General features: G+C 50.1%; 1 protein-coding gene across 3 annotated transcripts in view; it reads left to right on the top strand.

The window, feature by feature from the left end:
* PHC2 (polyhomeotic homolog 2) overlaps positions 1–22,657 on the top strand; it is a 111,452-nt gene that overhangs the window by 54,972 nt on the left and 33,823 nt on the right. The window contains exons 2-7 of one of the 3 annotated variants that reach the window (XM_070385090.1): positions 9,729–9,947; positions 12,557–12,715; positions 13,762–13,839; positions 14,286–14,450; positions 16,754–16,906; positions 17,954–18,266. In XM_070385090.1, the coding sequence (XP_070241191.1) occupies positions 9,783–9,947; positions 12,557–12,715; positions 13,762–13,839; positions 14,286–14,450; positions 16,754–16,906; positions 17,954–18,266 (1,033 nt within the window). In that variant the 5' untranslated portion in view covers positions 9,729–9,782. The remainder of the gene's footprint in view (positions 1–9,728; positions 9,948–12,556; positions 12,716–13,761; positions 13,840–14,285; positions 14,451–16,753; positions 16,907–17,953; positions 18,267–22,657) is intronic. The other 2 variants (XM_070385097.1, XM_070385105.1) reach the window with 2 other exon arrangements.

Here is a 22,657-nt window from a genome sequence, read left to right as displayed (position 1 = left end):
TCAGTCATGTCCGACTCTGTGCGACCCCATAGACAGCAGCCCACCAGGCTCCTCCATCCCTGGGATTCTCCAGGCAAGAACACTGGAGTGGGCTGCCATTTCCTCCTCCAATGCATGAAAATGAAAAGTGAAAGTGAAGTTGTTCAGTCGTGTCCGACTCTTAGCAACCCCATGGACTGCAGCCTACCAGGCTCCTCTGTCCATGGGATTTTCCAGGCAAGAGTACTGGAGTGGGGGGCCATTGCTTTCTCCAAGCCTCAATCTAATCATGAAAAAAAAAAAACCCACCAAGTAAACTGAAATTGAAGAACAGTCGGGAGAATAATTGACCAGTTCTCATCAAAAAATGTCAATAACATAAAAGACCAGACAGAACTAAACTGTCACAGGTCAGAGGAGACTGAGGAGGCGTGAAAATCAAATGCTGTGTGGTATCCAGGACCAGTGGTGGTTTAGTCACTAAGTCGTGTCTGACTCTTGTGACCCCATGGACTGAGCCCACCAGGCTCCTCTGTCCATAGGATTTTCCAGGCAAGAATACTGGAGTGGGTTGCCCTTTCCTTCTCCAAGGGATCTTCCTGACCCAGGGAGTAAACCCGGGCCTCCTGCACTGCAGGCAGTTTCTTTACTGACTGAGCTACCAGGGAAGCCCATTCCAAGGACTAAAAGGAGGACCAAATATGGTCTGTAATTTGTTTAATAACAGTGTATCTATGTGACTTTCCTGGTTTTGATGATTATACTGTGGTTCCTAAGAGTATATGGGAGCTCTTGCCTATTCTCCCAACTTTATAAATCTAAAATTATTTCCAAGTACAAAATAAAAGAGATGCATCCCACGGGCGTGCTTAGTCGTGTCCGACCCTTTGTGACCCCATGGACTCTTCTGTCCATGGAATTTTCCAAGTAAGAATACCTAGTGGGTTGCCATTTCCTCCTCTAGGGAATCTTCCCAACCCAGGAATTGAAACCGCATCTCTCAGTGCGTCTCTTAAAAATATTTTTTTTTATTTGTTGGGTTCTATTTCACAGTGAAATTGTTCTATTTTGATGGCTAGGACTACGTGACCAGTTTTAAACTCTCATCCTTCATTTCTGCCTTTGTGGGCCTTCTTTTATGTAGTTGGGTTTCTAGAGACACTAAAGGAGACAACATATAGAGGACTGGGGAGAGAGAAGAACTTTTCACAGCAGTTTGAGCTAAATCCATCTGGGCTGTTTCCAGTGTATCAGTAACCTCAGACAGCTGCCAGAGGCATAATCACATTAGTGCAAATCACGACACTTATGTTGATGCAGAAACTGTAGGGAAGTGCAAGGAGTTCTCCTTTCGGGCCCCTGAGTCTAGAGAGCTTGAACGCTTTGCTAACACTGACTTGTACCTCGACAGAGAAGCAGCCAGAGGAGAGGCAGATCCGCAGCAAAGAGCACTGTCCTCTGCCTCTTCAAACTCCCCATCCCCTCGCCAGCAGCCTCTGAGGGGCACTAGACTGCTCATCTCCCATCAGTCAGTCTCCACTTCCGTTAGGGGAAGCCGACCCCACTCCACCCCCAAGGCTTTAAGCTCCATTTGGAGAGCTCTGTTTTCAGTTTCTTCTACTCTACTTCCCTGGAACCCCGGTCACAGCTGTAATCCGCGGCAAATGGATTTATTTCCCTGACCCTCGGGACAAAAGCCTAGTGTTCCCCAGACTTGGTGGCTCCTGGGAGGGCAGAACCATCAGTGTTTCTCCAGCTGCTGGTCTCAGGCCCTCTGGGCAGCAGGGACCTGTAATCAGATCACTATCGGAGCCAGTTACAGTCAGCATATCATTCAAAGTGGTCCCTCACGGCGGGGAAGGGGAAATGACTAAAGTACCAATCACAGCCTTTGGAGTGCCAGCTCACACAAAACTACACAGTGAGTTGGAACCCCGAGAAAAACAGACTACCAGTTCTAGACGTGAGCCATTAACCAGATCTGGCTAGGTTTGCAGTGGGAGTCCACAGGGATGGGTGGCCTTGGGGGAGAAGTAAGGAACTAGTTAGGAGAAGGGAGGAATAAGGGTAGGAATTGAAAAGGAAATTGAATAGGGGTATGTAAAATGTTGAAAGCCGAGTTAAGTTTAAAGTATTCGGATTTTCTCATGTGGGGCCCCAGGGTGGGGGTGTAAGGAGACTCCACCTGTGCCTCCGTGGCTCCCATGAGCCTTCAGAGCATCTGCTGCTTCCCACAGAGCAGAGCTTCGGGGCAGAAGGCCCTGCAAGCTTGGCTTCAAAGAGTGGACTGTAGTCAAAAATGTCTAGAAGCTGCTATATTGTTCTACGCTTACTAATTAATTCTGTTTCTTTCTAACCCTAGTTCCTTTCCACCAGGAGACCAGTGAGAAAGTGACATATGGCAGGACCCTAGCTTCAGATTTCTCCTTAGGACAAACTCCAGTCCTCCAGTTGAGCAAATTCAACCACAGGTCCAGTAGGTTTGCCAGGGATGCCTCCATGTCCGTGCTTCTGGAGGACAGTCAGCGAAGCCCAGTCTCCTTAAATGACTCACTTCCCCAAATGCTAGGCTTCAATTTTTGCATAGGGAAAACAAGGGGGATTATGGTAATGTTTGATTTCTTAAATTGATTAGTGAGTGCCCTTGCGTATTATCCTTTGTATATTATATACATGCGTGCTCAGTCCCTCAGCCATGTTGAACTCTCCGCAGCCCCATGGACTGTAGCCTGCTAGGCTCCTCTGTCCACAAGATTTCCCAGGCAGGACTACTGGAGTGGGTTGCCATTTCCTACTCCAGGGGATCTTCCTAACCCAGGGATGAACTCCCGTCTCCTGCATTAGCAGGCAGATCCTTTACCACTAAGCCACCTGGGAAGCCCATATTATATACAGAGAGAGGTTGTTTTGTAAGTATGCAATATTTAATAGACATTAATTAATAATTAGGGGTTAAATTCAGTGACCACAATTCTTTGCCACCTCTGAAAATCTAGTTTGCTCTGGTATAGACTTTGGCCAGTGTCATTGAAATAATTGCTCAAGCTGAGATCATGAATGACATCTCAGAGGGTGTAGTGTGGGAAGAGCTCTGGCTTTGGAGTCAGACTGAGTTTTGCATCCCAGTTCTGTGACGACCGTAGATAAGTTACTTTGATAAGTTCTTCATTGACAAAATTGGGATAAAATCTATCCCGTAAGAGAGATCATGTATATTTATAAAGCATCTACTATAGAGATTGATACATAATAGGTGCTCAATAAATAATCAATATTTTAGTGCAGATACTGATGGAAGGTACTGGAATTAAAACACCAGTGGTGTATGCTTTAAAGGAGTTGGTGAGAATTCTGCAGATGAGATAGAAATTAATCAAAGCTTTCCAGCAAGAAGTAGGATGGAGTATGGTATGTTTCACGCAATTTTGTTCAACAAAAATTTATGAAATAAAACACTAGGTATAAATGGGAAAACAGGATATAATCCTTGTTCCCCAGAAGTTCACAGTCTAGTGAGAAAGACAGACATATAAGCAGATCAGTTTCATGTGACATGACATTACAAGATCTAGGAGAGAGGTAAGCACAAAGTGTCATGGAATAGCCAACCAACTGGACGGCTCTAAGGGAGAAATTAAAACCTAGTTTGAAGTAAGCAAGACAAATGTTAGAGGAATCTGTGTTCAGTAAAATTTTCACAGAAGAGCCTCAGGTTGTTCCGATGATCTGAGGAGCTCGTTTAGTGACAAATGGAAGACGGGCATTACAGGGAGGAGGGAGTAACATAAGTAAAAGCATGGAGGTCGGAAACAACTAGGTGTCCGAAACTTCAAGTCCTTGGGAATCACGCCGTTTACAGTGACAGTGTGGTGTGGAAAGTGAGGCCAGGGAGGCAGGCAGGGTCAGCTCATGGGCGTCCATATGCCACATTGAGAAACAGAGGGGAAACTGTGAGAGCCCAAGAACAGAGAGAATGACCAAATGGTGTAGGGACAACAGGAATATCAAAGAATGGAGTTGAGGGAAGCTGTTTGGTAGTTCCTCAGAAAGCTAAATATTGAACTCCCATCAGTTCAGTTCAGTCACTCAGTCGTGTCCGACTCTTTGGGATCCCATGAACGCAGCACGCCAGGCCTCCCTGTCCATCTCCAACTGCCGGAGTCCACCCAAACCCACGTCCACTGAGTCGGTGATGCCATCCAGCCATCTCATCCTCTGTCGTTAGGGTCCTTTCAAATGAGTCAGCTCTTTTCATCAGGTGACCAAAGTATTGGAGTTTCAGCTTCAACATCAGTCCTTCCAGTGAACACCCAGGACTGATCTCCTCCAGGATGGACTGGTTGGATCGTCTTGCAGCCCAAGGGACTCTCAAGAGTCTTCTCCAACACCACAGTTCAAAAGCATCAATTCTTCAGTGCTCAGCTTTCTTCACAGTCCAACTCTCACATCCATACATGACCACTGGAAAAACCAGAGCCTTGACTAGATGGACCTTTGTTGGCAAAGTAATGTCTCTGCTTTTTAATATGCTGTCTTATGGTCTAGCGATTCCACTCCTAAGTATATACCTAAGAAGAATTGAAAGCAGGGACTCAAACAGGTACTTGTATACCCATGTTCATAGCAGTGTTATTCACAGTGGCCAAAACGTGGAAATAACCCAAGGGTGCATCAATGGATGAATTGATACACAACATGTGATAGATACATACAATGGGACGTTATTCAACCGTAAGGAGGGATGAAATTCTGATACATGCTACAAAACGGATAGACCTTGAAAAGTGAAAGCGAAACGTGAAAGTGTTAGTCACTTGATCATGTCCCACTCTTTGCAGCCCCATGGACTGTAGCCCACCAGGTTCCTCTGTCCCTGGGAGTTCTCCAGGCAAGAATACTGGAATGGGTTGCCATTCCATTCTCCAGTCTTTGAAAACATGCTAAATAAAATAAACTAGACACAAAAGGTCAAATATTACAGGATTCCACTTATATGAGATATCTAGAAGAGACATTTATAGAGATAGAAAGTAGATTAGAATTCATCAGGGGCTGGACATTCACTTATTGCTAAATGATGATGGAGTTTGTGTTTGGAGTGGTGAAAATTCTGGACATAGATAGTGGTTGCCCAAGGCCATGCAGCTAGTCACAGTAGAGCTGGCATTCCCAAAGCCAGGATTACTGGACTCCTAAATCCATGCTCTGTCTTCTTTAGCATGTCTCCTCTCCTGGGACGATTGAGCACCAGAGAATGGGCAGAGGGAAAGGCTGGTGATCTGTTCACCTGCAGCAGTAACTACTCTGCATGTGCGAAACCTAGGGAAACCCTCCTTCTCTTTCCCTGCACCACACTGCACACATCCCTCAACACACCACTCTTCTGAACGCCAGTACGTGTGCTCTTACCACGCATTTGGAACTCATATCAGGGTGGGCAACATTATTGTTATTTTTAAATTTGTACTTTATGCCCAATCCCCACCAACTAAGAAAGGGAGTCAGGAGTTAAGGGGCAGGCTTCTAAAGATTCATTAATCTCTACAATTGTAAGCACATTTTTTATATATCTGTGCATTTTTTTCTGGGCTACAGGGCTTAGGTGTCATCATTTCTGATAAGTCTCCAAAAGTTATGAATGTTGAAATGAGGGTCCATGTCTCCTTTCAGTTCCCAGTACTTAGCAACCATACTTCACATGCTATAGATGCTCATCAGAGGTTCAGGTTGTGGGAAAACTAGGAACGTGTTGATTGGGGAACATTTTAGAAGTTTTGACGAGTGGAAGGCAGGACTGGGCAGCTTCGTGCTTTGAAAGCAGAGACACAGTGTAGGTTTGGGCAGCTCAAAGGTTACTTCTCCTTTGAAGTGATCCCTAGTCTGTATGGCAGAGTCTATTCTTCCCTCCTCTGTGCTCCACAGGAGACTGCAAGGGAGCCAGAGAGAGAGAGAGAAACTGGAGAGACAGTGGTAGCCTTCAAAAGTGAGAGCTAGAACAGAGAGAAACAGCCAGCAGAAAGGGAGGAAGAGGAGTCTCCCTTCCTCTCCATGTGCCTGAGAATGAAAAAGAGGATGTGCCTGGTCAGCCCTGGGGGAGAGACAGAGCCAGGCAGGGGGACCGCAAGAGAGAGAAGAGGGAGCTGGAGCCCGGGGAGTGGGACCAAGAGTGAGCATCGGGGAGAGGGTGTGGGAGAGAAAACAGAGGGGAGGAGTAGGGAGAGAGCACCTCTGGGTAACTGGAGTAGCCAGTCAGGGTCCATGGGAGGAGGACAATGGGGTGAGAGGGAGAGGGGAATACTATTCTAGAGGAGAGGTGAGTATGAGCACACGGTGAGGGGGGCGCGGGGGGAGGGAGGGCAGCTGTGAGCATGGGGGTGAGAAAGGATGGGGTTGAGGGGGCAGCAACAAGAATGGGGAAACCAGGGGCTGGGGGCAAAAGTCAACAAGACAGAAGAGGGGTGCAGAAGCCAGGATTGAGGCAAAGAAGAGAGGAGGGAGAGGCATGCTTGGGAGCAGAAGAAATGGGCAGACAGGCAAGAGAGTTCAGGAAACACTGTGTCCCATGTTGCTGAAGTCAGTCTCTCGTTCTTTCTCTTTCTCTCTCTTTCTCTTTCCCTCTCTCTTTCTTTCTCTTTCTCTCTCTGTCTCTCTCTCTTTCTTTCTCCCTTTCTCTTTCCCTCTCTTTCTTTCTCTTTCCCTTTGTCTCTCTCTTTCTCTTTCTCTCTCTGTCTCTCTCTCTCTTTCTTTCTCCCTTTCTCTCTTTCCCTCTCTTTCTTTCTTTCTCTTTCCCTTTGTCTCTCTCTTTCTCTTTCTTTCTCTTTCTCTCTCTGTCTCTCTTTCTCTCTCTCTTTCTCTTTCTCTCTGTCTCTTTCTCTTTCTCTTTTTTCTCTTTCTCTTTCCCTTTGTCTCTCTCTCTTTCTCTTTCTTTCTCTTTCTCTCTCTGTCTCTCTTTCTCTTTCTCCCTCTCTCTTTCTCTTTCTCTCTCTTTGTCTCTTTCTCTCTCCCTCTCTTTTTTTCTCTTTCTCTTTCCCTCTCTCTCTCTCACATGGGGAGCAGCTGCTATCTTGCCTGTGCAGTTTTTCCATAAACAAATGCCTTGCCGTCTTTAGAATGTTGTCTTCTTTTATTTCTCATCAAGAATTGAGTGTACACTGTGCCCAAGATCTGCCCTGGCCACTGCAAAAACACAATCAAGCCAAGGCCTGACCACTCAGGATGTAGCCTGCCCCCTCCTTTATTTGCTGTGGCTGCTGCCTTGTTTCATTTTATTTGTTTATGTCTATAAGTGTACTACTTCCGTTGAGATTTCCTAGGGTGGGACGCAAAGCAAGAACTGAAACCCAATTCTGGTCAACAGTTTGGAAAAGGGAGGTGGGCATTGAACTAAAAGAAGACTTTGAGATTCTGTGGGATATTTCAAGTTTGAACGTAACTCTCATTTACTGACTTGTTGCTTGGTAAGCCTCCTAATTCCAACAGAGCCTTATCTCTACAACTAGGTTGTCAGTTTCTGCAAGATCAGAAGTATGCCTTCTGTCTGTCGCTTTTTATTGAGCCAACCCTTCCTTCCATAGAACATAAGGTAAATTTCAACTGAGCGGAGCACAGGAAATACTTGCTGGCTTTGCTGTTTCATCAGCCTGCACCACCATTATCATCATAAGCATTCTTAACAAGTGAGTGGCCAAAATGAGTCCTAGAGCTGAGTGCAGTTCACGACAAAGAGAATTCATGGAAGGCAGCCTTGCCCTGTGGCAGTAAAAGCAGACATAAAAATTAGGAGAGGGACTTCTCTAGCAGTCCAGTGGTTAAGACTCCACATTTCCAATGCAAGGGGGCGCAGGTTCAATCCCTGATCTGGGAAACTGGATCTCACATGTTTTGTTTGAGTGTGGCAAAACCTTTACTGACAGCTCAAACCTCAGTAGACATCAGAAAATTCATACAGGAGAGAAATTATTTAAATGTGATATATGTGACAAAGTCTTCAGCCGAAATGCACACCAGGATCTCACATGTTGCACAGCATGGCCAAGAAATTTTTTAAAAAGAACAAAATTAAATTTTAAAAAGCTAGGGGAAATCACTACTTAAGGACCTGGTCACGAGTATTGTGTGCTTTGCTTTGAAAGCCGTAGGCCTCTGAACTTCCACTTGCTGCCTTCCGCTGGGAGTAACCTGGGTTTCCTCACCTCCAACCTGCCTGTCCTTGAGCCTTCACCCATACTTTGTGCAGCCCGTGGTGAAACTTGCCCAGTCTGAGGACAGCATCCTGAGGAATGCTGACAACCTCCAAACTGAGCATGTTGAGAAGAAGATGGCAGGGTGTTATTAATGACTATTTTAGTTCTTTGCACTAAGGTTCTCAATATATTATTATTTTCTTCATTTATTAAGTTGGCCTAATCTGCAAGCAGAGAATTGAATTCTATGATAGAATGACGAAGAAGTGTGGTTTTTAGATATAGGGAGGAGTGGGTAGAAGGAAAAGCTTATACACACACATATATATTAGGATTTTTAGGAATAGCATGAAAGAAGAAAAAGAGAGGAACTTGACCTGAGACCTGGGCATGACTTTCCCCTGACTCCTTCCTTTTTTCTCAGTTCTTCTCCATTCCCCATCACATTGCCTTGAAGGGATGCACAGCTTCCAGTTCTGAATCCCAAGCATACAATGGTCCCTGAAGGAATTTCTGGCACTTCCGTCCTTAGTGCCCAGGATAGAAGTTCCAGGAGACTCTGCCAGTTCCACCTTGGAAGAGGATCGATCTGTTGGAACTGGACAGTGGGAACCAGGCTGGGGACAGTTTTAATAACCACAATGGCCAGTGCATAAGGAACTCTCAGTATATGCTCGACTCCCCACTTAGCACTCTATCGTTAATATCCTCCCAACAATCCATCAGTCTCGTGTCTGCCAGGTTAAGACAGAAGGTTAGAGAAGGGTGACTTGCCAAGGCTTCCCAGCTGGTAAGTGGCGGAGCCAGGACTCAAACCCAAGTCTCTCTGACTCCAAAGCCTGTGGTTTTCACCACATTGCTCAACATGGTGTCCTGCTCAGCATAGACCGGGGAGCACTCGCTGAGTACTTTGGGAAGGAAACAGACTCCAAACATACTCGAAGCTCTTCTGTCTTGGCAAACGAGACAAATACAAAAGCAAAGCAAACAATACTCATGACCTGGTCCTTAAGCAGTGATTTCCCCTAGCTTTTTAAAATTTAATTTTGTTCTTTTTTAAAAATTTCTTGGCCATGCTGTACAACATGTGAGATCCTGGTGTGCATTTCAGCTGAAGACTTTGTCACATATATCACATTTAAATAATTTATTTTTACAGTTTATTTTACTGCCTCTTTCTCTCATTCTGTTCTCTCTAGATTTTTTCAGTTCCCATTTCTTTCGAGAACTGCCTGTGTAAATACAGACAAGTAATAATTTCTCTGATGTCCAGTTTCTCCACCCACTGATTAACAGGTTGCTGGTGCGAAGGATGCCCCCTAAGGAAGCCCATCACAGGGGGTCCTCCCTGGCTGTCTTTCACCTCCCCGAGCAGAATAACAGATCATAAGGTTTAGATTCGGGCTGACCTGATTTCACATCTCGCCTCGCGATCCTTGTCCTGATGGCAGGGGTGGCTCAAGACCTCGGTTCAGAAGAGGTCCCACCACAGGCTGGGGGCGACAGATGCCTACTTGTGTGTTCTCTAGTTTGTTAAGCATTTCCCTTCTGCCTCTTTCCTCCCAGCACCTGCCTGTTCATCCGCTACCTGAGCACCCTGACTGTGCCATCCCATAGGCCATGGAGGACGAGCTGCCAGTCCCCCATACACCCAGCAGCACAAGTGTCACCAGCAGTGCCAGCGGCAGCAGCAGCAGCAGCAGTAGCAGCAGTGGGGGCAGTGGCCGGCCCACGGGGCCCCACATTTCTGTGTATAGCGGCATTCCTGACCGGCAGACTGTGCAGGTAAGGTACCACCTGACTACTCATTAACCAGGAGGACGTGTTGGCGTGGTCCGGTCGGACAGCCAGGGTGCCAAGTCAAGAATGGGCACAAGGGCGTATGTTAGTGGCAGATGTCTGTGCATCATTGGAGAAGCAGTGATGCGAGATGGGTTCCCTCAAGGAGGTCTGGGGAGAGTGGAAATACTTAGCAGAGCAGGAAAATGCCTTTCTTACCTGGTGACTCAGACACCACAGGGCCATGTGGGGAGGAGATGCGTGTGAAATTATTAAGGGCAAATGAGTGAAACTAGCAAACAGAAGAAAATGATCAGGATCAGCTCAGCTGCAACCTAGACCCACTATCTAAGTGACCGTTGCCCCATGGCAACTCGAAGTCTCTAACACACAGAGGACCAAAAAGGACCCCCAAACAACCCTTTGTCTTTGCAGCCTTCTGCCTTCTTCCCTAAAGCAGTGGTTTGCAAAATGTCATCCGTGAGGCCTTCTGGGTGACTACACACTGTTCCAAAATGCAGTCATGACCACACATTGCCTGCCATCGGAATGCTGTCCAAAGCATTTTGCCTATTTATCTTCTCCTCCAGCTGGGAGGAGGGTTCTTATTAGGCACAATTCTATAGTTGAGAAAACTGAGGCTCAGAGAAAGTAGTGTCTTATCCAGGGTCATGCAGGTAAAGACAAGAATGCTGAACCTGATCCTCACCCCTCACCCCCATCCCAAACCTGTGTTCTTATTCCCTACAATGTCTGGTTGAAGTTCCTGGATAAAATAGGCAGAAAAGAAAGACCACAGCAGAGAAATGTGTTTTCTGATGGCTTCGTTGTTGCAGTTTGAATGTACCAGATGAGTGTCCTTACCCTGCTTTGGCCCTAGGCCCAGATTAGGGGATGGAGAGCAAGCCACAGCAGATGGTGGGAGAGCCCGAGAAATCTAGCTAGAGCAGACCCCATTAGATACTCTGGAGTCTCCTCTCCTAGCTCTCTCACACTTAATAGCACCACGCTTCCATCCTTGCTGCCTCCTCCAAAGCCTCCTCCCCTGGCCCTTTGCACATGAGTATTTTAGCACGTTTCTAGCTGCTGACATTAGGAGGTGCCCCCCTGCCCCTCCTGCCCCTCACCACAATTCCAGGCAAAAGGGATTTGAGATTTCTGCTCTGGCAAGTGGACTGACCCGAAGTTGTGTTCCACACCCAAGCAGAACCAGTGGGGTGCCTCCTACTTCCATTCGTTCACATCCTCCAGGGAGGAAGAGTCTGTCTCTGCCACTGCTATCTGGATGCTGGGAGGTGCTTTTAAGAGTCTAAGGAAAATAGAAAGGCTAGATAAAGGGAATAAGGAGAAAGAATTACGGGGAGAACAGGTATAAGAAGAACTGAGTACATGTAAAGCAGGAACCTCAGAGGGGAAAGTGCACTGAAGGAAGCGTATGGAGGAGATGGTATGTGGAAAGGGTATCTGGGGAGACCCCAGAGCCCATGGAGAATCTGTGATATCAGCCTGTTTTTATAAAACCCCCAATCTGAGCCCCAAAGTGATTTTGTCCAAGAGCCACCAGCCCCTGGAAATCACTCTGAGCCAAAGAGAGCTAGACTGGAGGCTCACTGCCAGGGGGCAGAACCCAGGGTAGGAGCAGCCCTGTAGCCAAGGGATTCAGCAGAATAAGGGTGGGAAGTGGGCCAAAGCCTGGCCAGGGCCCAAGTAGGGCACCCCCAACCCTGGGAAGATGGCAGGAGAGTGACCAGGTAGGAAGAAAGGAGGAGAATAGAGAAGAAGATACAGGGTCTCGGGGCTGGAGGACAGGTGTTTGCTTTTCCTTGTTCCTGAGGGTGGAGGAGAGGCTTTGAGGAATGGGAGACTGGGAGGGGATCAAAGAGCAGCCGTTTGTTGTTTCCCAGAGAGTGTGGCTCAACCAGTCCCATCCGAAAAGAGGGAATAGCAGTAAGACTAGCGGGAGATGGTGGCTTGAGAGAGGGAGCAATGGAGAGAAGGAGGGAGAAAGTAAAAGAGGAGCACAGCATCCTACGGCTCCAGCAGCACCCTTGTACCTGTAGCATCTCTGTGGCTGTAGCATCCCTGCTCCGCAAGGCCAGAGAGACAGGCTCCTGAGGGACCAGTAGGACCTCTCAGCAGCTGGGGGCAGACCCTGCCAGGAGGGTGTTGCCCTTGGACAGATTTTAGTTTGGCTGGCTGGAACAGGCCCCCACTTCCAGCTTGTGTCTTTCTTCCCATCCCTTTCCCCCCTCTCTGCCTTGTTGAGCTTTGGTTCCCTCTGTCCTCATCACCCCTGTGGGCCTGTTACTCTCATCTGAGGCTGCAGAGTGGTGGGGAGGGTACCTAACAAGCCTGCCATAGGACCCGGTGGCACAGGTCTCCTGTCTCCTGACCTGAGCGTTGTTGGAGGGGCATGTGCTGCCCGTATCCAGACAGAACAGTGTACCCTGAAGAGAGGTGGAAATAGATCAGGTGGGAACGTGTGGAGCTGTGCAAACAGCCATCTCCCCTGCTTCCTGGCGAGTGGGGATCACAGACCTGGTCATTCGGGGGGAGGGGTTGGAGCGGCCTGACTGCAGAAGGGGCTCTTCCCTCCCCCGCCCCACCCTCCGCAGGTGATCCAGCAGGCCCTGCACCGGCAGCCCAGCACAGCGGCCCAGTACCTGCAGCAGATGTATGCAGCCCAGCAGCAGCACCTCATGCTGCAGACGGCGGCCTTGCAGCAGCAGCACCTCAGCAGCACCCAGCTCCAGAGCCTGGCGGCCGTGCAGCAGGTGAGACCGAGGATGCCACCAAAGGAAGTGGGGGAGGAGGCAGGTGCCCCACCCCTCCCACACATTCTCTAACTGCCTCCTCATTGGAACCCCTGCAAAGTAGGCACCACTGTCATCTGCATCCTTCAGCAGATGAGGAGAGAGGCTCTGGGAGGCTCGGACCTCCCCTGGGGTCCACAGAGCTCTCGAGCAGAGGCTCAAGGAGGGACTGCCGGCTGCCTGCCTCACCACAACACCACACCTCAGGGAGGGGACTGAGGGTGCGAGAAGGCATCCACAGGAGAAGGCCGTCACCCATGCAGCCCACTTGTCTGCCCTCAGTGGCTGAGAAGAGCTCAGTCATCCAGTCAACAGAATGCTTATGCACCTACTGTATGCCAGAGTTCATGTCAGCCCTGGGTGCACCGTGGACCTTGTCCTCCTGGAGCTTGTGGTGGGGAGACAGCAAGTAGACAGAAATCCAAATAGACAAGAAAGCAAAGTAGCTAAATACCAGAGTGCTGACAAGCTCTCCCAAAGAGGAGTAACAAGGAGGCCCACCTTAGTCCGGGGGTGGGTGGGGGCCTATCTGCTGGAGGAACGGTGAATGAATGAATGAATGTCTGCCAGAGGAACATTGAGTGAATGAATGAATGTCTGCTGGAGGAACTGAAGAATGAGAGGAAGCTGGCCAAGGGGAGGGCACAGGCTGGACATTCCAGACAGTCTGTGCCCAGCTCGCCATGTGGGAGCCTGTGAGGCGGGTATAATAGAGTGGGGCGGGGTGAGGGGCTGAAGAAAGCTGGAAGCATGGGTGATGGTCCTTGCTGACAGCTGGAGTGCTTCTGTGTAAATGCTCGGCCTCGTGTAAGCCTTTCGGCAATCCTGCAAGCAGTCCCCACTGTATAAAAGAGGAAGCCGAGGCACTTGCTTGAGGGCCTGTAGATGAGCCAGAGTAAGGACATGACTCCTCATCACTGCCCTGCAGTGCATCCCATGGTGGATGAGGGCCGAGGGCCTGGCTGGAGGAGATCTGGGCCTCAGTGACAAGGATTCTTCTTTCCCAGGCAAGCCTGGTGGCCAACAGACAAGGGAGCACTTCCGGCAGCAGTGTGTCCGCACAGGCCCCTGCCCAGTCATCCTCGGTAAGTAGGGTGGGAGCAGCAGGCCAAGCCCACGGTTCCAGGACCACTTCCTTCCTCTTTGCCCAAAATGCTCATGAGCCTCCAGATGCAATGGTGGTGAATCCTCAGTCATGTAGAATCATGGCTGGAATCCATTACTCTCTCCAGAAAAAAAAAAATGTGTGCCACTTTCTAATTTCTGTTTGTAACTCCCTGTCATCTTTACAACGTCAGGGCTCCTGGTTCACGGCTCAGCCCTCTTCCCATGGGGTCCTTCCGACAGCACTGCACACAGGCCAGAGATGCAGCAGTGCTGGGGGGAGATCCAGGACCCAAGAATCAGAGCTGGTCCTAAAGAAGGCTGAGTTCACCAAGGAACAGAGGAGGTGGAGAGAAAGAAGTGGATGAAGGGGTGCAGTTAAGCCACAGAAGCACCCGTTTCCTACTGCACGCATCTCTCTCCTCAGATCAACCTGGCAGCCTCCCCAGCAGCAGCCCAGCTCATCAACCGGGCTCAGAGCGTCAACTCGGCAGCAGCCTCAGGCATCACCCAGCAGGCCGTGCTTCTGGGCAACACGTCTTCTCCAGCCCTGACTGCAAGCCAAGCACAGATGTATCTCCGGGCACAGATGGTGAGTCCCCAGCCTGGGCCATGGCTCAGGTAAGCCAAGAGGACAGAGGCAGAGAAGTTGGGAGCTGGGCGATTAAAGAAGGGTGGCAATTAGAGAAGGGTGGGGAAGAAGCACCAGGCGGACAGTTGGTAGGAAAGCAGGGGTGGCATAAAGAAGGCGGCCTGGAAGGCTGACGGGAGCTTTGATAGTGGCTCCATGACTCAAAGAAAGGTAGGGTTCCAGGCCAAAATTAAGTTACCCATGGTGCCTCCTTTCCTTTCCCTCTGAGAGTGAAACAGAATTATCCTCCTCTTATCAGAAACCACTCCCTAAAATTAGTTACGATAGGGAACACAAGGGTCTGTGCCCAGGTGGTCTGTCCCCTCAGACACATAAGACAAGCAAGTGCACAAACATCCGATACCCTTCAGAAGTGGGGTCTTAGTCCGCTGGGACTATCCTGCAGGGATTGGCCACCACTAGTTCGGGGCCATGGAGAAGGCAATGGCACTCCACTCTAGTACTCTTGCCTGGAAAATCCCATGGACGGAGGAGCCTGGTAGGCTGCAGTCCATGGGGTCACGAAGAGTCGGACACGACTGAGCGACTTCACTTTCACTTTTCACTTTCATGCATTGGAGAAGGAAATGGCGACCCACTCCAGTGTTCTTGCCTGGAGAATGCCAGGGACAGGGGAGCCTGGTGGGCTGCCGTCTCTGGGGTCGCACAGAGTTGGACACGACTGAAGCGACTTAGCAGCAGCAGCAGCAGTTTAGGGCCAAAAGTGCATTCCAGCCCAGGTGGTGAAGGCGGCCACCAGCTCCAGGAACTGTGTTGCCACCACTGCATTCCCAGCCGGGCCTCCATTCCCATGAGGGCCACCCGGTCAAACGTTCATCAGGTGGGCTTGCTCGGGCCGAATGTACGATATCAGCCCTCCACACGCATACCTAGAGTCCCGCCTTGACACCTGTCCCTAAGAGGTACAGAGGCCCATAAGAAGCTGAGGGGTTCCTAAAGTTAAGCAGACTTTCCCAGGAAAGCAGCAGCATTTGTTCACCCAAGGAAGCAGGCAGGTCTAGGTCTAGATTGGGCTCAGCCCACTCTGAGTCCGGTTCTCCCAGCCCTGCTCTGAATTGTTCTCCCTCCAGCTCCTTGACATACCATCCTGAAGGCTGTATGGCCCCAGCCCTCGCTTAGTTTTTGTGGCCAGAGCTTGACGCTGGGAACTTTTCTGGTTCTGCTCCAGCACGTCAGTTCTTGACTCTGAACTCACTGAGGTGCAGCTCCATTCCTGGGGAGTAGCCTCAGACACCCATGGGGACCAGGCTTCCACTTCTCCAGGGAGCCAGGCAGCCCACGTGACACCACCCACACCTGCTCTGTCTTCAGTTCACCCCATCCCTTCTCTGGCTCAACTGCTCCCACTGGAGCCCTGGAGCCTGGCCACCTCCCTCCCCAGAGTGGGGTGCCCTCACTCAGAGGAGCAGATATGCTGTCATATACATGTCCAGAGCTGGACTCACAAGGGTGGGAGTGTCGCACAGAGACCCTCAGTCCCTGCGCGCCATGCAAGGAGATGTAGACGCGAGTACAAGCTGGTTCCTCTTGGTTCCTCTAGCACTGTTGTCTCTGCTCATGCTGTATAAACACACACACACACACACACACACACACAGAGCCTAATCTAAATTTGACTAAGAAATGGGCAAAAGAATCTAATCTGATCCCTTCTGGCAGAAAGTCCTGTTCTGACCCACACCTAGAGTCCAGAGCAGTTTAGATTTTTTTTTAAATTTTTTATCTTGTATTGGGGTATAGCTGATTAACAGACAATGTTGTGATGATTTCAGGTCAACAGCGAAGGGACTCAGTCATACATACACATGTATCCATTCTCCCCCAAACTCCCCTCCCATTCAGGCTGCCACAGAACTTGCAGGTGAGATTTAGAACATGGTTCCAGGGCATCTGTCTCAGCCCAGGGGCCCTGCTCCCCAGGATGCTGCAGAGACGGACTCGAGGGTGTCCGGCCATCACTATTGGCCCCTTCTCTGGGGTGAGCTCTTGGCAGAGGCTTCTGAAGTACACCTGACTTGGTGCAGCCCCAGGACAGCCCCCTAGCCCTGGCCCTTCCCTGCCCGGCCTGGATCAGGACTTGAGGACCTTCTTGAGATTTTCAGGAGGCACCCCTGGATTCTCTCCCTCTCCCACCTCCCCCGCCTCCTCCCCCCAACCCTGTCTGCTCCCTGGCTGAGCTGTCGTGTCCTGTGGCTGAGCCCACAGTGGGCAGGTAAAAGGCGCCTCGTTTCCTGTGATTCCAGGCCCAGCCAGGTAACCTGGTGCAGGTAGCTAGGAGCCTAGGCGGCACTGTTCCTTTGTCCCCTCAGCTCATCTTCACGCCCACGGCCACCGTCGCTACCGTGCAGCCTGAGCTCGGCACTGGCTCCCCCGCCCGGCCCCCCACCCCTGCCCAGGTGAGGATTCCATGCTTGTGGGCGGGCAGGGGGGTGGGGACCCCTGCCGAGGGGGCACTGATGCTGGGTCTGGGCCCGAGCCCTGGAGGAGCTTTGGATGTCTCGGGGTGCTCCAGGAAAGCAGGTGGGAGACGGGTGTCCCATTACCCCTAGACTCACTCCTTGATTCCTCTCTGAGAAGGCCTCGGCCACTCCGGACCCTGCTTCGGGCCTCGACCACAGGGCAGGAGCAAGTGTGATTGCCAGAACCGGTGGCCCTCACTACCTTATACCCTCCCCAGGATGAGCTCTGCTGTCATTGCTTTTCAAGAGGAAAATTCCACTCTGATTACACATGCTAGCAGCTCTAGGAATCAGGAAAAACGGCATGCAAGAGGGAGCAAGGATGAGTCCTAGGTCCCTTCTTTCTGCTAGGAGCACACAGACACAGCTGTGGCTGTAAAGATTCTGTGGGAGGTGGGAAGGAACCAGCCCCATCTAAAGGATGGGGGTCAGACGCGAGTCTGGCACAGCCTCCATGTGTCCAGCAGAGGGTGCCAGGGACCAAGTTGAGTCAGCTTGCCCGTCCTGATGTGTAAACCCGATCCTCAGGACAGGATAATCCTTCACCTGGGAGACCTTGCTGGTCAACTCGCTTTCACTTTTGCCCTGGCCTTTCCCAGTGTGGGAAGCCCCATGCCCTGCCATGATTCTAAGTGGTACGCAGCCCATCCTGATAGATTGGGGGAGGAGGGGAGGTAACAGAAGGGAGAAGCAGCCCCGGCCTCCCTGCCCCCGCCTGCCCCAGCCAAGGCAGACATCCCTGCTCAGAATTTAGTTTCTTCTGCAGATGAATCCAATGACCAGCACTCTGTCTGTCCCCTTTAGAAACTCTGCTCCTGGTTTCTCCTTCAGCCCCTTGTCTCGTCTCTCTCGCTTTCTTTACGATCTAACAACTCTCACGTTCAGCACTCCTGGATCCATCCCTAACTCCTTCCCTGTCTGAACAATGTGTCGGCATTGCTCACACCCACATTCTCTGGACTCCTACAGACCCCTCTTTTCCAGGTACAGAACTTGACCCTCCGATCACAGCAGACACCAGCTGCAGCAGCCTCGGGCCCTACCCCCACCCAGCCTGTCCTGACCAGCTTGGCCCTGAAGCCCACGCCAGGTGGTAGCCAGCCTCTGCCTACCCCATCACAGGGCAGAAACACTGCTCAGGGTTCCCCTGCAGGTGCCAAGTCTGGCACAACTGACAGTGTGACAGAGCCACTCAAGAGAGGAGACAGCAACGGCAGTGTGCCTGGGAGCTTGGAGGGCCGGGCTGGGCTCAGCCGGATGGTGCCCACCGTGGCTACCCACCCGCTCATTGCACCAGGTAAGCACTCCAGGAGGAAGGATCCTATCCCAGAAAACTCAGAAGGACGATGGGTCAGGGGGAAACTTTCACACTCTCCTATTTCCCATGGGCAAGATAAGATGTCAGCCATGGGTCTCTCTTTCCCCTTCTACAGTCTTGAGATGTTCTTCAGCTCCAGATTCTGTTTCATGCTTCTTGTCCAGCTTTAAAGAAGGAAGCCATGTTAGTGGAAATAAATGGGACCTTCTTTTTCTTTTTTTTAAGAGGAGAACCTTGTTCATATAAATGGTCCATCATTTAATTTTCTTTTATTTGGCCACACCATGTGTCATGTGGGATCTTAGTTCCCCATCCAGGGATCAAACCCATGCCCCCTGTAGTGGGAGCACAGAGTTTTAACTGGACCGCCAGGGCAATCCCAAATAAGACCTTCTTCACAATGGGTACCATGATTCTCAGGGTACCAAATCATAGCTCTTCACCTAGGCAGTGGAGGTTTGGCAGTTACAGTATTTTGAAATTCTCTAAGAGTCAGCAAAAAAAGGATAGGGGCTAGCCAGAGGCATGTAAGAACCACACAGGGAGATGAGGAAGTGAGAAGTTTATTTTCTCATCACTCAACAGACATCTGTTGACTAATATGCGTTGGTTATGTTGCCAGTTCCGGGGGTGCCGAGATAAATAAGACATGGGCCCTGCCTCCCAGGTGGGCAGGGTCTGGAGAGACAGACGAGTACAGCCTGTCATAGATGTTAGCTCTGAGCCCCGAAGGATCACAGAGGCACCATCTAGCCTGGGGGAGAGGAGCCAAGAAAGGTTTGCCAGTAAGAGTGGTACTCAAGAATAAACCTTGCAGATTAAAAAAGTAATAATCCAGCAGATTACTTATGAGGCAAATTATATGAACAAGATGAATCAGTATTCCCTAGGGCTAGATTCTCTCTGCTGCTAAAATTCTCCCAGCGCTGCCTACTGAAGGCAATCTTTAATGAGGAAATCTGCCAACAGCCCTGGAAGCCAGACTAATCAGTCTCGGGAAGAAGACCAAGCTCTTATAGCACAGAAATGTAGTGATGGACCGTGTGACCTTGCATTAAAGATAGAGTCACCCTGGTCACATCCCTGAAATAACTACTCCCACTCCGTCCTCACCCAGACCATTTTACCATCCAGTCTAACCTGCGTTTTTATTTTTCTTGAGAGCCTACTTTGTGCTTGTTACTAGATTAACCACAATGATCAAAATGTGATTTCTCACCTAAAGGAGGGTGCAATCAAAAGGAGGGAGGTAGATTTTTAAGCAAATCCATTCAATTTCATAATTGCCATTGTAGGAGTAAGTATGAGGTACAGGGGGCCCAGATGGACACCTCTGTGCCAGGCAGGATGGACAGAGGTGCTGCCCCCAAGGAAATGGCACTGGATATTGAAGCAGGAGTCATCTCCCCAACAAAGGACGGGAAGACATTCTAGACAGATGACAGAGGCGTAGGTAGAGCCTTGTAATGTGAACCGAGAAGAGCCTGAATTCAGGTCCTTTATTCACCCTCTGGAGGCCTCAAGGACAGAGGTGGTCTCTGCCTCCAGCGGACCCTCTGAGCTGAGGCAGGCAGCTCTCTGTAGAAGCCTAACCGCCCTGTGACTCCGGGCCTTTCTTCCTGTCTGGCATTGCTTTCTCCAGAGACTAGTCCAGCTTCTTCCTTTTATGGAGAAATAAACTGAGGCTCAGAGGGTAAAGTCTGGGTAGGGGGAGGTGGGGTGTCTTAAAATGAGCTGATATCAGCTGAGACTAAAGCAAGGACCCCAAATTAACATTTCTCCTACCTCCTCACACAACCTACAAACCATAGAGCTACATCTGCATTTCAAGACTTCCTGAGAATCCCGTTTCTACCCAGGTCAAAATGTAACCCCTGCCTAGATCTAAGCCAGCGCCCACCCCCCAGATTCTAAGGACCCTTCAATGGAAAGACTAGTTCTTAGGTTTCCTCCTAAGGCTCCTAGGCAACCCTGGGGCCTCAAGAAAACTGAACACAAAGGGGACCAGCACTGATAAAAGCCTCTGATGTGTATTAGACAATACGCTGGGCTTTTTAATGTACCCCACCTCTTCTGCTTTTCAGAAGAACCCCCGTAGATATTTTCATCCATTTTACAGATGAGAAAACCGAAGTTCAGAGTGGTTACCCAAGAAATTACTATAAATATCACTCAAGGTCACATCAGTATTACGTGGCAGAACTGGAAACCGACTCCACGTCTGGCTGAGTCAGACAGTGCGCTCTTAATCATCAAGCCGTGTTTGCCTCTTTCAGCTCTTTTGGGGCTTCCTAGGCCTTTCTTATTCCTGACCCAAAGTTCAAAGAGCCTCGTGGTTCTCAGATTGTTCTGGGTTTTACAGTCTAGCAGAGGGCTCTCTTTTCTTGAGCCTGATAAAAGGGAAGGCCAATGAGTTACAGACCGAGGCCCAGGGCCCCAGCTGTGGCCTAAGACTAACAGTATGTGGCTATAGGCAGTACAAGAACTCTCTGTGGAGCAGCTGTGAGTTGCAGACCACAAAGACTCTCTCCCCAGTGACAGGAATCAGTAGGCTTTGCATTGTTCCTGCCTCCCACTGTCCCCCCAGTTCTTCCCTTCCCCTCCCACCCCTTCCTCTCCATGGTTCTACTCCCCACCCTCAACAGCCCGAATGGAAGGCAGCAGGGAGGCTTAAGATGCTAACAGATCCTTTCAGGGCCTCTAGAACAAAAAAAAGTCTGAAATAATTCTCCTGACCTGATGGGGGTGGGGAGGGGATGGCCAGGAGCAGCACCTGCCCTGGGCCGCCACTGTTCCCCAGGCAGGAGGTAACTTCTGGCCTCCTGCCCAGCCAACACACTGTGAATGAACGGCAGGGATCAGAGTGTGTGCGCATGTGCGCGCGCGTGTGTGTGTGTGTGTGTGTGTGTGTGTGTGTGTGTATGTATGAGAGAGAGAGAGAGAGAGACTGAGAGAGAGGGACTGGGGAGTGGAGTGGCAGGTTTTTGTTTGTTATTGAAGCATTTTTTGAGCTGGCTGGCTGGCTGCCCGCAGGGAAAGTAACCAGTGGAGACTTGTGATGGGGGGCAGTGGCGGGGGTGGGGGGGACAGCAGAGAGGAATGTGTTCTCTGGGGGCCATTCCCTCCCCAGCAGGCAAATGCTGCAGTCCCAGCTGGGACTGCTCCCACTGACAGCTGTTTAGGGGCAAAGCCCCTCCCCCCATGGCAAGCTCCCTGCTGTTCCTGCTTCTGTCACCTTGGCAACGGGCTTCTTTAGGCTCTGCAAATAGAAAAGGTCCCTTATGCCAGCAAGGGCCTGGGTTGGTGTGGGGGGGGGAGAGGGGAGGGGGCGGAGAGCAGAGCAGAGAGGTTGGGCCTCGCAATGTGATGGAAAGACTGAACCAGGAGGGCAGAAGAAGGGTCTCCTTAGGTCTGGCCTCCAGAGGAGACCAGGGGGAGCTGGGTCACAGCTCCTGATAAGAGGCTTGGTTCTTGGAGTCCCCATTCTAGTGGCTCCACTCAAGGCCCCTAGACGTACACGGAGGCCCAAAGGTGAGAAGAAAGTGGCTGGCCAGGAGGGAGATGCTGTCATAAAAGAGAGCCGTCCAGTCACTGAAAATCCTGGGCGCTTTTCACACAATTGTGCTCCAGATGCCGGGTCTTTGTTCTGTCTCTTCATCCCTCCTCAGGTCTCTGGAAGGAGAGAGAATTCACTGTTGGGAAGGCCTGCCACACAGTGGCTTTGTTTTTACCACAGAGAGGGTTTTGTGTCAAGGAGCGGGGATTCTGTCTGTGAGAAGCTGGACAGTGTGACGCGTGCTGATTCCAGGACCCTTGGGTACCATATTTCCCTCCCAAAGCACCTGCCAAACTGCAGGGTAGAAACACTTTTGCTGAGAAAGTTCAGTAAAAACCAAAACATTACATGAAGTCCTGTTTTCTAGCTCCAACAATTTTAATGTTAAAATCAGGCAACCAATTATGACGATCATTTCAGTTACCCACTGTAGGACCAGATTGAGATTACTAAGCATCTCCTCCTTGTATTAGGTCAGGGTTGGGAGAAGCCAGCAGATACCAGCAGAGAAGTTTTATATTTGCTGAACATTTCCCACCATGGGTGTGCGTGTGTGAGAGAGAGAAAGAGGAAAGGCAGACTGTGTGCCTTGGAACTGTCGGGCGTTCCTTCTTTCCCCGACTCTTTCCCCCTAAGCTCCTCTTATGTTACATCCATGGTTGCTGCCAGTAATAATAATTACCAACCAATAATGAACAACCATGTTCCAGGCACTGTACTAAATGCCTAACCTACATATCTCATTTACTCCTAGCAATAATTATTCATCTCACAAATGAAGAAGGTATGGCTCAGAAAAAAATAATTAGTTACC

This window comes from Bos mutus, chromosome 2 (assembly GCF_027580195.1).
Source record: "Bos mutus isolate GX-2022 chromosome 2, NWIPB_WYAK_1.1, whole genome shotgun sequence".
NCBI lineage: Eukaryota > Metazoa > Chordata > Mammalia > Artiodactyla > Bovidae > Bos > Bos mutus.
Note: the sequence above shows the minus strand (reverse complement) of the source record. Positions and strands in the feature narration are given on the sequence as shown.